Source organism: Pelmatolapia mariae, linkage group LG15, assembly GCF_036321145.2.
Source record: "Pelmatolapia mariae isolate MD_Pm_ZW linkage group LG15, Pm_UMD_F_2, whole genome shotgun sequence".
In the NCBI taxonomy this organism is placed as follows: domain Eukaryota; kingdom Metazoa; phylum Chordata; class Actinopteri; order Cichliformes; family Cichlidae; genus Pelmatolapia; species Pelmatolapia mariae.
Window position 1 is genome coordinate 7,637,220 of NC_086240.1, and position 15,199 is coordinate 7,652,418.

General features: G+C 41.4%; 1 protein-coding gene across 4 annotated transcripts; it reads left to right on the top strand.

Moving 5' to 3' along the window:
• Positions 1-161: 161 nt before the first annotated feature.
• On the top strand, positions 162-14,520 carry LOC134642955 (fasciculation and elongation protein zeta-2-like). 4 transcript variants are annotated; one of them, XM_063495067.1, is made up of 11 exons: positions 162-580; positions 4,111-4,219; positions 4,422-4,538; positions 7,181-7,322; positions 9,135-9,262; positions 9,679-9,828; positions 10,046-10,126; positions 10,600-10,675; positions 10,970-11,035; positions 11,341-11,377; positions 11,700-14,520. In XM_063495067.1, exons 1-10 carry the CDS (start codon positions 276-278, stop codon positions 11,349-11,351), a joined length of 1,185 nt encoding a protein of 394 aa, XP_063351137.1. In that variant the 5' UTR covers positions 162-275; the 3' UTR covers positions 11,352-11,377; positions 11,700-14,520. The 4 variants fall into 4 exon arrangements, with proteins under 4 accessions (XP_063351137.1, XP_063351138.1, XP_063351139.1 ...); XM_063495068.2 differs by having other exon boundaries at positions 11,341-11,368; positions 11,700-14,519; XM_063495071.1 differs by lacking the exon at positions 11,341-11,377 and having other exon boundaries at positions 261-580; positions 11,700-14,517.
• Positions 14,521-15,199: the final 679 nt, after the last annotated feature.

Sequence of the window (15,199 nt, forward strand, 5' to 3'; positions counted from 1 at the left end):
GTAACAGTACATACAAACAAGATATAACTCATGAAAACAACATAGAAACAGCGGAAACCTAATTTTTCGACACATGGATCACTTTTTGGCACAACACCTGCCGTGTTTGTTTTGCTCCATGGAAAAGGGGAGGGACGTCGCCGCTGACGTCACGCGGCTCGGTCCGCCCACCCCGCTTCTCCTCTGTGTCTCCTTCTCGCAGTCTGGTCGAGAGTCAAAGCCGAAAGCAGAGAGAACATCGACGGTTCTGACTGAACCGAGAATCCACGGCAGTCATGGCGGCGCCGTTAGCCCACTTTGATGAGGACTGGCAGGACTTTAACGAATTCAAGCCGTCCTCGGACGCGGTCGACCCACTGGACAAGCTGAACTCAAACGTGGGCGATTCGTCGGGCCTAGACGATTTCTCGGATCTGGACAACAGTTTCTCTGGGGAGATCTGCAGCTTCAAGTCGATGGAGGACCTTGTCCACGACTTCGACGAGAAGCTCACAGTGTGTTTCCGAAACTACAACACTACAACGGAAAACATAGCTCCCATTAAACCTATCACCGAGGATAATTACTTGAAAGACGACGAGTGAGTGTGATTTTTTTTTTTTATTGCCAGTTTTCTTAGCGCTAACTTTTAATCTCCCGGCTAGCTAACCACTTTAGCCTCTCCTCTCCAGGCTAACCTTACATTGGCACTATGGGAATCTTAGCTAGCTTCAATCAGTGCTATGCAATATTTAGCCAGAATACACTTACGATAACACATAACTGAACGTGTTAAACCCATTATCTGTCACCGCTTGACTCGTTAAGTTGGTCTTTAAGAAGGAATAGCATTTTACAAGCAACAAATACAAAAAATAAACAGATTTTTTGCTATCTAAAGAAGGAATCAAGAGCTATTTATGTGTTGAGGACGTGTTGATGCCACGTTAACAGTGCTGGATTTCATGCTGGACTGCTTGATGTTGGCCATAAAACTAGTGATCCTTAAATTGTACATTTGGGAATAACTGAATAGTTGTTGACCCCTGTGCAAATGCTCTGTCTCCTCCTGTTTTCAAATCGCCTTTCTCACACGACACAAAAGAGTTTCTGCTTTTGGCTTTCATGATGTTTCCTCTTTCTGGATACAGAGTCATGTATTCATAGATTTTACTGCTACCCTGATGTCACTAATGGTGGCTTATCAGTATTTACTGATGTACGTGCTCCTTATTTATCTGCTGTGCCACATGCACCTTGCACTAGATTAATGTTTAAAAACAGTGGGATGGGTAACAAAAAGAAGAAAATCCACAAAATGTCATGATAAATGAAATAACTGGGTATGAAATAAGAATTTATCAAACCCTTCTATTGACTTCAACATCTGGTCTCACCGTGGACTCTACATAGTCCGGTGTGAAACGTCCAGTTAATTGCCTTAAGCCTGCATTCTTTCTAATGGGAGCAGCACAGAAAGACAGGAAAAACCATCCCACTTCTAACTGCAGTACTTTTTGTACCTGAGTAAATATTTCCCTCATTTGCTGGATAGATATCTTCTTGTATTGTCTTGTATAGTGGTCATTTTTATAAGTTATGGTTCTGTTTAGGCTGAAATAGCTTATGCATAAGCCACATGATTCTGGAGCATCTGTCTTGTGTTTGACGATTGCTGTTTGGGTGTGCTTAATATCCCTAGATTGTCACTGATGGTTCCAAAATTCTAAACTTCAAAGGAGGATTCAAAATGGGTGTCCAGGAACCCAAGTGGGTGATGTCAAGGTCACTCGGTGGTTTTTATCACTAAAAGATTTTTCTATTTATTTATTATAAATTCCACATGGAGGTACTTAGTTTATGTTGTATCTCACAGGCACACATACACATTTACATAAAAACCTGCTATTAATTCAAAGCAGCAAGTCACATCAGCCCTGCAGCCAGTGTGGTTGTCACTTTAACTACTAAGCTGTCTTGACTGCATGAGTCACTCTCCTCCTCCCTTTTGTAACTAATATTTCAACAGTGTAGCACTGTAAGATGCAAGCACACGATGTGGGGAAGCTTTCCTACAGCCGATATGAACAGAACAGAGGTTAGCCATAGATTTCTGCTTTTATAGAGGAATTATAGAGGAACACAGTCAGGATAAATTAATAACACACAAACATAAGTGTACTTATCATGTCTTTTTTAGAAACACAAAATAGTAGCACACAGTTAAGGCTGTAAAGGTTGCCGTACCCTTGTGAGCAACTTGTCCAAAAGTTACTTGGAGTGAGACGTACCCACTAAGAAGTTTTAAAATTGGAATTGCAGGTTGTACAGGTCCCCCTCCTTATAATTAGAGGCATCAGAGTCTGCTTTTTCCCAGGAAACGGTGGTGGATGTGTGACCCATTCAGAACAACTTTCCTAAGATTCAAAAGCCTCCATAAACCTTTTCTAACAGTTTTTGACACAGACAGAGGGTCCAGAGGATTGTGCGTAGAATTATACAAAACTCCGCTTGAGCACCCAGTTTTGATTTTTATTCTTTTCTTTCTTTTTTTCCCACTTCAGTGCAACACACAGACAGTTATGTCTGTGTGTTAGCTTGTCACAGCAAAAAGAAGTAGCAGTCTGTCTCACTTAATGATCAGTGGAATCCTGTGGGGAAGCTGGCATGACAGCGGAAAGAAAACATTTATGGTTGTTGTAGGTAAAGAAACAGGAAGTGGGGAACGTAATAATTGGACAGCAGCCTAGTGAAGCCTAAAGAGCAGTGCCAGACTCGGTGAGAGTCTTTTCTGGATGACTGCACTTTTGCGGGACGTGCCTAGACGCTTAACGAGTTCTCTGGCAAAACCATGCCTGAGACGAACTGCGGGTTGACAAATGTGTGTGTGCTTGAAACAAAGTGGGTAGAAAAATTAAATTATTATATATATATATTTGTACCCCCGCAAGCATACATGTATTCTTAAAGTAATCCGGACAAATTTCCTCAGCACTGAGGTAAAAACAAACTAATCGAAAATTTCAATTGAAATAACAACTAGGCTTGTTTTTAAAATGCAAATGCACTCGGTGAAACTGAAGCTAATGGTGCGTTTTGGCACGCGCTCACGTGGCAGAGACGGCGTCAGTGCTCAAGGCACAAAAAAATAGTTCCTTGCCAGCCTTTGCCCTATTTAGAACAACCCAACAGCCCCACGCTTCCCAAGCTGTGCATGAGCACTTCAGGGAGAAATGTGCATGTTATATAAACATTTGCCTGTGTGTGTCTGTGTGTTTGTGTTTCCGAGGATGAGCAAGAGGCTATGACAATGCAGAGCCATTCTGACACATGGGTTCACAGCATCCATCCTCTCTCTGCTCGCACATGCAGAGCCAAAAGAGGAGGGAAAAAAATGGACCTCCTGCATGCACACTTGAGTTTAAACCCTGAACTGATTTGATTTTCTGTCCTAGAGTTTAAAAAAACATGCAAAAGTACCCCATGGGGGACTAGATGAAAGTAGTTTCCCGCAGTATTTATATAATTGAACCTAACCTTTATCCATTTCACAAGAATCCTCCGAGCCTGCTGACAGTCTGTTAACAAATATGTTTTACGCATGATGCTGGATTTGTGTTTAACAGTAACTTGTTGTGTTGAACAGACTCCGTGCCACCATCTGTTCGTCTCTGCTAAGTTGTCTGCCAAACTCGAATGCTGCACAGTATTGTAAACATTCAACAGTCTGTTGGTGTCACTGTAACGCTCCCCCCAAATCACCCAGTGTTAGTCACATACTCAGAAAGAGCTCTAATAGTAAAAATTCTGAAAATAATTGGAGAACCAATGGTTCACATTTCAGCAGACCCTGGGCAAGTGACGTGTTTGTTAGAGCTGTCGCATTTATCAGCGGCTTCGGTGTGATTCAGCAGCAGGAACGCGTTGAAGTGGTGAGGGGGTGGTCAGAGAACAGGACACAAAAAGTGCCAAGTAATGCTGTGTCATACTAAAAAGAGAAGGACGCTATCTGTCCTGTGTACAGATAAAACTACTTTTCAACCGTCCTTCTCTGTTTTGCTCACTACTTGTCTTTATTTCTCATAATACCCAATCCTAACTGCGTCACGGATGCTTGTGTCTTTGCTCCAGGGTGTGGAACACTCTGACGGATAACTACGGCAATGTGATGCCGGTGGACTGGAAGACATCTCACACTCGCTCCTTACACCTGCCTACCCTCAACCTCACCGAACACGAGGTACCGCAGAGGCAAACACGGTCCAATGTCATGTCCGATGTTTAAAACACACAGTAGATATACATTTCTAAAAGTGAAGTGCACAGATCGGTAATCAGTTTGAACCCTCTGCCTTCAATCTACTTAACCACCTGTTTGTTGTCTCATCCAAGTTTCCTATCTGTCTCTCAATCTCTGCCCTCGCTTCTTTCCCCTGGGACAGAAGTTGGATAACCAATCTTTAGATCTGTCTGACGATGAGGAGCTGAGGGAGCAGATGGACATGCACTCAATCATCGTCTCGTGCATCAATGATGAGCCGCTTTTCACAGCCGAGCAGGTAAAACATTCACACCTGAGCACAGCAATGTTGTGTTTTGGCAGATGTTAAAGAAACTTTGATGTGGATAATTGTGCCTCAGTAGAATTGACATATTTTGCATCTTATGAAGACCAGAAAACACAGTCTATCTATCCAGCTTACAAAGATGCACTGAAATCCTCAACACAGTCACATTTGGCTAAAGATGTGTGTCCAATAGATTCACTTAGCAATGATGGCTTTGGGACAATAATGTTCAAAAGACATGCTATCCTGTAGCTCAGGTTTTTATCCGCATCCATCTTGCAGGTACAATGGAGTGATAGACTTTATATTTTGCTCTCAAAAAGGTGAATAAACAGCTTATTTGTGTACTAAGATGTCTTAACTCACAGAAATGTAACACCATTTCAAAGTGAAAGCATTGCCCTATGATTTTGATTTTGTTTGTTTTTCTTAGAGATGCACCAAATTCATATGAATAAGGAGGAGCACTTTTATTTCGCTACAGAGATTTGGATATTGGCACCATAACATGGATGTCAAAGCAGCGTTATTTTTACGTGACAGAGTAGGAAAAACGTTTTTGTCACAACAATAAAAAATTATCATGTCAATATACAGTGGCTTGGAAAAGTATTCGGCCCCCTTGAACCTTTCCACATTTTGTCACATTACAGCCACAAACATGAATCAGTTTTATTGGAATTCCACGTGAAAGACCAATACAAAGTGGTGTACACGTGAGAAGTGGAACGTGGAAATCATACATGATTCCAAACATTTCTTACAAATAAATAACTGAAAAGTGGGGTGTGCGTAATTATTCAGCCCCTTGAGTCAATACTTTGTAGAACCACCTTTTGCTGCAATTACAGCTGCCAGTCTTTTAGGGTATGTCTCTACCAGCTTTGCACATCTAGAGACTAAAATCCTTGCCCATTCTTCTTTGCAAAACAGCTCCAGCTCAGCCAGATTAGATGGACAGCGTTTGTGAACAGCAGTTTTCAGATCTTACCACAGATTCTCGATTGGATTTAGACACCAGACAAGTCAGGGATAAAGTTATTGAGAAATTTAAAGCAGGCTTAGGCTACCAAAAGATTTCCCAAGCCTTGAACATCCCACGGAGCACTGTTCAAGCGATCATTCAGAAATGGAAGCAGTATGGCACAACTGTAAACCTACCAAGACAAGGCCGTCCACCTAAACTCACAGGCCGAACAAGGAGAGCGCTGATCAGAAATGCAGCCAAGAGGCCCATGGTGACTCTGGACGAGCTGCAGAGATCTACAGCTCAGATGGGGGAATCTGTCCATAGGACAACTATTAGTCGTGCACTGCACAAAGTTGGCCTTTATGGAAGAGTGGCAAGAAGAAAGCCATTGTTAACAGAAAACCATTAGAAGTCCTGTTTGCAGTTTGCCACAAGCCATGTGGGGGACACAGCAAACATGTGGAAGAAGGTGCTCTGGTCAGATGAGACCAAAATGGAACTTTTTGGCCAAAATGCAAAACGCTATGTGTGGCGGAAAACTAACACTGCACATCACTCTGAACACACCATCCCCACTGTCAAATATGGTGGTGGCAGCATCATGCTCTGGGGGTGCTTCTCTTCAGCAGGGACAGGGAAGCTGGTCAGAGTTGATGGGAAGATGGATGGAGCCAAATACAGGGCAATCTTGGAAGAAAACCTCTTGGAGTCTGCAAAAGACTTGAGACTGGGGCGGAGGTTCACCTTCCAGCAGGACAACGACCCTAAACATAAAGCCAGGGCAACAATGGAATGGTTTAAAACAAAACATATCCATGTGTTAGAATGGCCCAGTCAAAGTCCAGATCTAAATCCAATCAAGAATCTGTGGCAAGATCTGAAAACTGCTGTTCACAAACGCTGTCCATCTAATCTGACTGAGCTGGAGCTGTTTTGCAAAGAAGAATGGGCAAGGATTTCAGTCTCTAGATGTGCAAAGCTGGTAGAGACATACCCTAAAAGACTGGCAGCTGTAATTGCAGCAAAAGGTGGTTCTACAAAGTATTGACTCAAGGGGCTGAATAATTACGCACACCCCACTTTTCAGTTATTTATTTGTAAAAAAAAGTTTGGAATCATGTATGATTTTCGTTCCACTTCTCAAGTATACACCACTTTGTATTGGTCTTTCACGTGGAATTCCAATAAAATTGATTCATGTTTGTGGCTGTAATGTGACAAAATGTGGAAAAGTTCAAGGGGGCCGAACACTTGCAAGCCACTGTAGATCAGAACAGTTGTTCCAATCGTTTTGGTCATGTAAACACACACTGGGTTCTGCTGCTTTTTCTTGAAATCGCTCACCTTATCCCGATAATTGGGGACTGTAGGACTCTGACTTCAGCCTATGTTTACGTGAACTAGCAATAATGTTTTCTGTGAGGAAATGTGTGAAGCCTTTAGCACGGTGCTAGTTGTAGTGGGAGGTGAGGATAAATGTTTTTTCATTTTCAAAATGAATTATTTCTTTAACACAATTTAGTGGGCTACATGCTTAACTTAGACATTTTGTTTCTACCCCCTATCCCATCACACTAGTATCAATCCGATACCGATACCAGCGTTGGTATTGATACTATTGATATTTGGATTGACCCGCCCACCTCTGTTGTTTTTTGTACAGGTGATTGAGGAGATAGAGGAGATGATGCAGGAGTCTCCAGACCCAGAGGACGATGAGAGTCCTTCACAGTCCGACTTGTCCATGCTCTCTCAAGACCTCAATGCTCTAAAACGCTCCGGGTCCAACACCAGCTACGAGGACCGTGAGTATCACCGTGTACCACTAAATTGCAGCAACATAAAGCTTTAAAGGCGAAACGCTTTGATGGTGGCGTGCTCGTTCCTCGTGTCTGTGCTGTCCAGTGCGTGAAGAAATGGTCAGGCACATGCACTCGTCTGATAACATTCTTACATAACGCATAACAAATGCGGACAAACAGCAAGTGTGTTGCCCCAAAATGTTATATAATTACAAGCGCATATCTGCCTAATGCTGGACTGGGGTGGAATATGCATTTGTACACAGTAAGCCTTAAGGCCATTTTGTTTCAGGTATTTGCATCTGTTAACTGCAGATTCTAGTGGGTTTTGGGTTTTTTCAAACACTGGAAACTAGGACTGTGACTGTCACAATGTTTGTCTGCAGTATTTAAACATTTACTCTTATTTGAAGGGATAAAAATATGTAAAGCTACACAAGATGTTGCCAAAATACCTTCTTTTCTTTCTTCATTTCTCGCATTAAATTTGTTTAAGATGTAAAAGGTTTCGTGTAGGTTGTAAATATTTCTGACTTAAAAACATTCAAGTGTAAATTAGATGTGTTTTTTCCCAACAAACACTGTATGGACTCAAAACATGGCAATCCATTATCTATAATTACTTGTTACCCTCTGGAACTATGTGGAGGTGTATTATTTCATGGCCTTCAGGATCTTTTTTGCTGAAACCTTCGGGCAGTGGGCGTGTAGCCCCCAGCCAGTATCAGCATGAGGGCTGCGTAGGCAGGAGTCTATTAAAAAAAGAAATGTTGCGACCAGGTTACATCACTGTCTCATCCTCTGCTCTCTGTCTGTGTCGTGGAAGTATAAAAAGCTGCCTCTATCGGTGCTTTCATTTGTGCTGACTTCCACCATATTGGATCTCAACTTTTCCCAGCGAGACCTAGAAAGACATTCAAGAAAGAGACAGGAAAACGGAGGATGCAAAGCTTCTTAATGAGAAGTAATCGATTCCACAACATCTGTGATAACTGGCGTCATTCTGTGCTACTTTTAGAAGTGCTGTATTTGTACGTCAGACCATCGGCACGTCCAGAAGCGTCCTCGCTTCTCATCTTCTTAAGTCTGGATCTTAGTGGGTTGTAAGATGTATTTTTTTCAATGAAAGACTGGGAGTCATTTCCATGTCATTAGAGAAAAAAAAAGACACAAGGAAGCTTAAGTTAGCAACGCTACCCTGAAATTAAATTCAGTTAAGTTTTATTCATATAGCACCAAATCACAACAATGGTTGCCTCAAGGTGCCTTTAAATTGTAACATTAACAACCCACAATAATAGAGAGAGAGACCTCCAACAATCAGATGACCCCCCCCATGAGCAATCAATTGGTAACAGTGGGAAGGAAAAACTCCATTAAACAAGAAAGAAACCTTGTTTAAAGAGGCCACACCTCCATATTTGTATGGAGGCGTGGCCGTGTTTTGTTTTTTTTGTGCGTTGAAGCCTAACCTTTATCGAAACAATAGAAAAATAACAACATCTTCTCTGATTGACATGTTTGTTTTCACTAAAGCTGCGCTGTCTCTCTTTCTCTCAGCATTCGTGCTCTAGCTTGCTCAAACATTGCTGCATAATGCACCTTTAAATGGATAATGCCTCTTTGTCTCCTTTTAAACTGGTACAGCAGATGCTTGTAACCTTGTTATTACACATGTGAACCTTGTGATAGCACTGAAGTCACTAACAGATACAATGTAAGGATTTTGTAAACTGCTGTTCATTGTGAACACCTGTCAACCCACGTACACCATCTTCACTCTCCTCCTTCCTCGTATGTTCACATGGTCCTCAGGGCTGCGTCAGATGTCCGTGTCGGAGCTGACTGAAACTCTGGAGGAAGTGGAGGCGGCCATTCGTCGCTACAGTGAGGAGCTGATCCAGGCTCTGGCTCTGCGAGATGAATTGGACTATGAAAAGGAGGTACTTTGATTTATTTAATTATTTTTTAAATCCACAGCAAGGCAATGACGTTAAGGCTCAACAATGACAAATGGCAGCAAAAAAAATAATAGCCTGTCAGAAAAGCTCTGTAGTACTTTGAGGTAAATAAGCCTAATGTGAAAGGACAGTTAATCGATAACCTATTTGTTTTATAGCAGCAGCTCTCACAGTTTTCTACAAGCCTATGAACCGCTGGCAGCTTTATTTTTAGCCTGACTTGTCATTGTCACGATTCTGTCACACCGTTCTGTTTTTTGTTTTGTTTTTTTCTTTGAAGCATCCAAAAATAGATTTCTGGCATATTAATAATTATTTTAATGAGAATAGCAAAGGGTAGTGTGGTCACAATTAAACCGTTTTTTTAAATTTTGTTTTGGTTTTTTGCATGTATCCAGGTGAAGAACAGCTTCATCTCACTGCTCATTGAAGTGCAAAACAGACAGAAGGAGCACCGCGAGCTGCTGCGGAAGAAGAAGAAAATCCGGCACACGACAACGACGGGGCCCAACGGCCAGAGGACGGCTAGCACGCACATACCCGGCACGGTGAGTCACGTGGTCACGCTTGTGGAAGAAGACATGCATGACTTTGATGAAAGTGTTTAAATTATGAGGAGAGATGCGTAACCTGATAAACGGTCTGCATGTCTCAGAATCTTTCATAACAGCACCAAAGGTTCTGCCAGGCGCTCTCCTTCTCTTCGCACTGAAACCAAATCCTTCTCATCTCTCGCTTCTTCTATCTTCCTCTCGCTTCTTGTAGCTCCTCACTATGGAGGGACTCTCCAATATCATTCAAAATGGCCTCCGTCAAACTTTTGGCAACACAGGAGGGGACAAACAGGTGCCCCTGCTCTTTCCTCTTTCCACTTCCACTGCAGATAAAATTCTCTGCTTCTTCTGTTTTGTTTTTTTTTTTGTCCTGCTGCCATATTTGCTTCCTTTTGTGCAGCTGCAAACACATGCTTGCCATCGTTTTAATCTGTCTTCTTCTTATTTATTTATTTTTTAATATTCTTTTGTTCCTTCCCTTTAGTCATTCTTATCTTTGTCTTTTGTCGAATGTTTTTCTTTTTTCCAGCATGTACGTCTCAGTCATCTGATATTTTTATTTTATTTTTTTACCCTCGCCTCAGTAAACATTTTCTCTGAGCGGCTGCTGAAAGGTTGCAACCAGCAGCCAAATATTTAGCACATGTTCATGTGATCTGCATGGCGCTCACAGATATCATATTTTATTTTTTATTTTTTTTTATTTTGGCGTGTAGCTTTTTGTAGCTGTGTCATTGTATTTGACATAATTTATTTTCTTTGCAGTACCTGACCACAGTGATCCCTTATGAGAAGAAAGCAGGCCCCCCGTCTGTAGAAGATCTCCAGATCCTCACAAAGAGTGAGTCGAAAGTCATATCAGAGGAAACGCAAATGTGTTACATCATCATTTGGAGGGTGTTTGGATTCATATATGAAGTAAACAACAATTTACATTCGATGATTACAATCCAAACCTGTGTGAATTTTATCAGTTGGACAAACTTCTTATCATCAGCACCAACCCAGATAAAATGACATTCTGTAAAATAGTTTTGTGTTACCAGGCAAACACGGTGTTGCTGTTTGATTGGGGCTAACCTGTCAGTTTGTGTGGTTGTTTTCTGAATGTAAAAAGCTGCTGTCTTCATTCTAGTCCTCCATGCCATGAGGGATGACAGTGAGAAGGTACCTGCCCTCCTAACAGACTACATTCTCAAAGGTAAGCACTAAGACTTTATTATTACCAACTCTATAATTTGACTAAAAAAAAAGGGGGGGGGGTGTCAAAATTTTATATCTCTCACAATCAGGTGACTTTATTCAGACACCCACGCTCTGTTTTGCTTTAAAAGGGGGAAACGCACAGTTCCCTTCTTTGTTTTTAAGGAAGCTGACAGTGCAGAAATGTAAGCCGCTGCACAAAGGTTAATTAAAGGTGGAGAGAAATGCTTTCCTTGCCACCCTTCAGTGTTGACCTGTACTTCCTTTGTCTTTCACCTGTGCCGCGTTGTCCTTTGGGGGTAGCTCTGGTATGAGAGCAGTGGAAACTGAGGTTTGTGAGGTGACCACAGATCCAATTCTCTCTCTGTGCGCATTGGTGACCTTAGCTATGCCCAGAAGCAGCAGCCGTCCCCTCACTCCCTCCTCGCTACTGTGGTGCTTGTTTGCTGCACTACACTTCCTCCTAAAACACAAAAGCACACCCATATTTTGCCTTTACTGCGAGCTTGTAGTGGTAGCTACCTGTTCATGTGTGCTTCTCACCTGTATTTACCATTTCCTCTTCACTCACTGGGTCCGTGCTGTAGTTGCTTTCGCCTAATGTGCAGCTCTCCTTTGTGCAGATAAAGTAAAGGGCGTTTCTGGTCTTATTCTCTCCACAGTCCTCTGTCCCACGTAAAGTCAAAGGCGACACTCCTGTTTCCAGAACCATCCACTGGACCATCAGAAGAGGGTTCTGGTAATCCAGGAAAAACCCACAAAGTGGCCCCCAGTTTCCACATCATAGACTTTCTTTCCTTGTGGTACTTTTTTTTAAAAACTCTGTTGATCCTAGGATTTTAACTCTCCTTGACTCGTATATTCCAATGTAACTTTTAACTTTTTAATGCTTGAGTACTACATCCCTGTGTATGTTCTGACTGCATGATAACTTGTCTATAGATGCCAGTAATCAGTATTAGTCTGAACACCTCACTTCCTGGTTTGTGCGGGGCTTTGTGAACAGTCAGGAAAATAACAAAAGTTTAACCTGCGTGCAACGTCATCAAGCTTGTGTGAGGTGAAATTTGCATCCTTGTAGTTCATGCCTGACAGGAAAAACGAATCCGGGCAGAATCTGTGAATCTCAAAGTGCTGGGCAAGTCGTGTTATGAAGTCTTGTTTTGTTATTTCCTTGTTAGGAATCCATTGCATTAATGGCATTTGTTGATGGTTGCACATCATGACAGCGTCTTAAGGTTGAAAACTGCTTGGTGAGGATCAAGGAACAAACCCTTTAATTTAAAAATGCAAAACTGTAGGTAGTGACGTTGTTGCATGTTGCTTTGGGGTTTGCACTCGATAGTAGCTGTTAGCTGAATGTTAAGATGAAATATTTTGTATATGATGAAAGAAATTGCACAGTTTGGGGAACTTCTTTTTTTAAATAGGGAAAAAAAGTGGAAAGACTTAAAGTCGTAGCTGGATGAACAATTATGTAAAGCATATTTTTGGATAAGGGGATGTTTTTAGTGAGATAAGGGACTTTGTAATCATTTTGTAAATCTAGTCTGTTGACCTCTGAGCCCTCAAGTAGTAACCTCCCCATCCCCACCAATGTCATCACTTCCCCACGAGGTGTCATTTCGCAAGTCTGCAGATACCTCATGTGCTAAAGTTCAGCATTAGTGGCAACCAGTCTGTCTGATTGTATGTTAGCTTGGTGTTGTAGCTCAAATGAAGTCAGATTTGGTAAATAGTTAAGCATCTGTTATTAGTTGTGGCATTTTTAAACCAGTCTCTTACATCTTTAGCGGTTAAATTTTAGTGGTAGCACTTTACTCCGTCAGTGATCTGATCGTGTGCTGTCGTAGCACAGAGTACGTCTCAGTAGATTAGTGTGTGGTGAAGCTTAGAAAACAGAGCTGAGGTGAACAAAGATGCTAACATGCATTTATTTCCCAAGGGGCACTCCCCTGAGTTTACATTACCATCAGTTTGTGGATCATGAATCAGCCAGCAAAACTGCTGGGTAATTTCTTCGGCGGCTCTGGAGAACCTTTAACATGATGTCACTGAGGTTATTTCATCCCAGGCTTGAGAAAACCTTCAGGATCTGCACTAGGACTAAAAGTCTGGGCTTTCTTCCAAGTCTTTCTGGAAGTGCAATACTTACTGGCAGGAGTTGCCCCTCTAAAACCAACCGCGTCTTCAGCAAGTTGGCACGCTAACGTTCGAAACACCAGCTGCTACAGGTGCACCACACACTGTCAGATCAGGTCTAGCCTAGCTCTCAGGTACGATCATCAGTGTTAGTAGTTTAAATCATCGTCAGAAAGTTGCTGACATTCCTGAGTCGTCTTTTAGCAGCTAGACTTGGAGCTTGCTGCACTTCTATCAAATGTTCTCATGCATAGTAGCCACTCGGCTGAACCCGCTCAGAATCATGTAGTACGCTCTGCAGTCATAGCAGCAGCTGTAGCGCAGGTAAAGACATCTGTAGAGGCTGCAGTAGCATCTGCTTGTTGTAGGGGTCTTCTTATAATAGCATAGCTGTGGTTAACACGTCTGTCTTTTACTGGGTAATAATCAAACGCCTCGCTCTCGGAAAGGGGAGTGATGAAGATGATGAATGTCGGGGAAGATTGCACAAACGGTTGCTTAAATGAATAGGGGGCTATTTATTTTGTAAATGAAGTCAAAAGCTTGTAGTGCTGTGTTAAAACTATTTATATGTAACCTGTTTCTACTTTTGACAGCTAAGAAAACATTCGCAACCAAGCATGTGCTGCATGCACTTTAGTGTTGCAAACACATTTCTTATGGTTAATGATTTGTCTGTTTAGGAGCATATGGATATTAGATTAAAGGGACAAGCAGCGAAACCTGTTATAGTTTTAACTCTTAAAAAGTAATCGGGAGTCCTAAAATCAGAGGCAGCAAAATACTTAAATCATATCTTGAAAGGTGTCTATTGATTTGTCATAATCTGGTTAGTAAAGTGCTTAAATTAAACTAGCTTTTAATGCCATCTGTGTAAATAAAACACTGATTTATAATGACATGGCAGTCAGCACAGAGGTCACTGAAAGATCTCGTCTCAGGCCAGAGCCTCTCATCCGGCCTGCTCAGCAGACATGTCAGTTCAACTACAAATTGAGAGATTTATATTTATACATGTACAACAAGCAATGAAATAAGAGGCTGCCTTTGTAAATGCCTGAAAATCTTTGTACAGTTAACAAATAACTCATTTTTTTAATGCAATATAATTCCCCAGTTTGGGGTTTAATGTTTACTGTCTCATGTGGTACTGCAATATATTAATTTATTATGTAAATGTTTGTTTTGTAACCATATTATTGACTGTAATGGTACAAGTGTTTTGTGCCCTCATTGCATTGCAACCCATTTCAAAATAAAAACTAGAGTTACCTCCTCATGCTTGTTTTCCCTGTCAATTTGCAGGTTAGGTCTGTGCATGTCCAACCTTGACCTTTCAGATATGAAGTGTGATTTCCTAATCTTTGCATAAATGTCTAACAGAGTAAAAAGTCCCATCCTAATTATTTTAGTGCATATTAAGTCACTGCTGTGTCAAAACTGTGTATTTGAATATCAAGGAAGACCATTTTCGTCAAGTTTGAAAAACTTTCCAATATGATGTAGAAATTATTCACATGACTGTTTGCTTGATGTTGAGCAACTCGGGAAGTGTGGCTGAGGAAGCCTGATCTGGGAATCATGCATTGGATTTCATGGAAAATATGAAATTCACCTGAAATGAATGACTCATATTTACCAGTTTAATGTTATCACTGTGAAAACATAGATTGGAAAGTCATAAAACTAAGACAGTCTAGCGTTTTCCTCCATCACGACCCTCTAATGCATGTAAACGTGCAAGCAGCTCTTTCCAGGGCGACCGGAGCTTTCTCCCAAATGGTGAAAAATGATTGAATAGAGGCTGTTCATTCAGCTTTTTTTTTTAAAAAAAAACTTCTTAACAAGCAAGTCAATTGTATTTTACAGACCTGTTTCAGTTTAATAGCTGAACATTGTGGATTCATGAAACACACCTCCAAACACATTTCTGTACGTTTACATATTATTTTTTTTCCAAACCAAATTGAAGAAATTAAACTTGTCATTTAAATTTCCAAAACAAATACCTTTACAGACC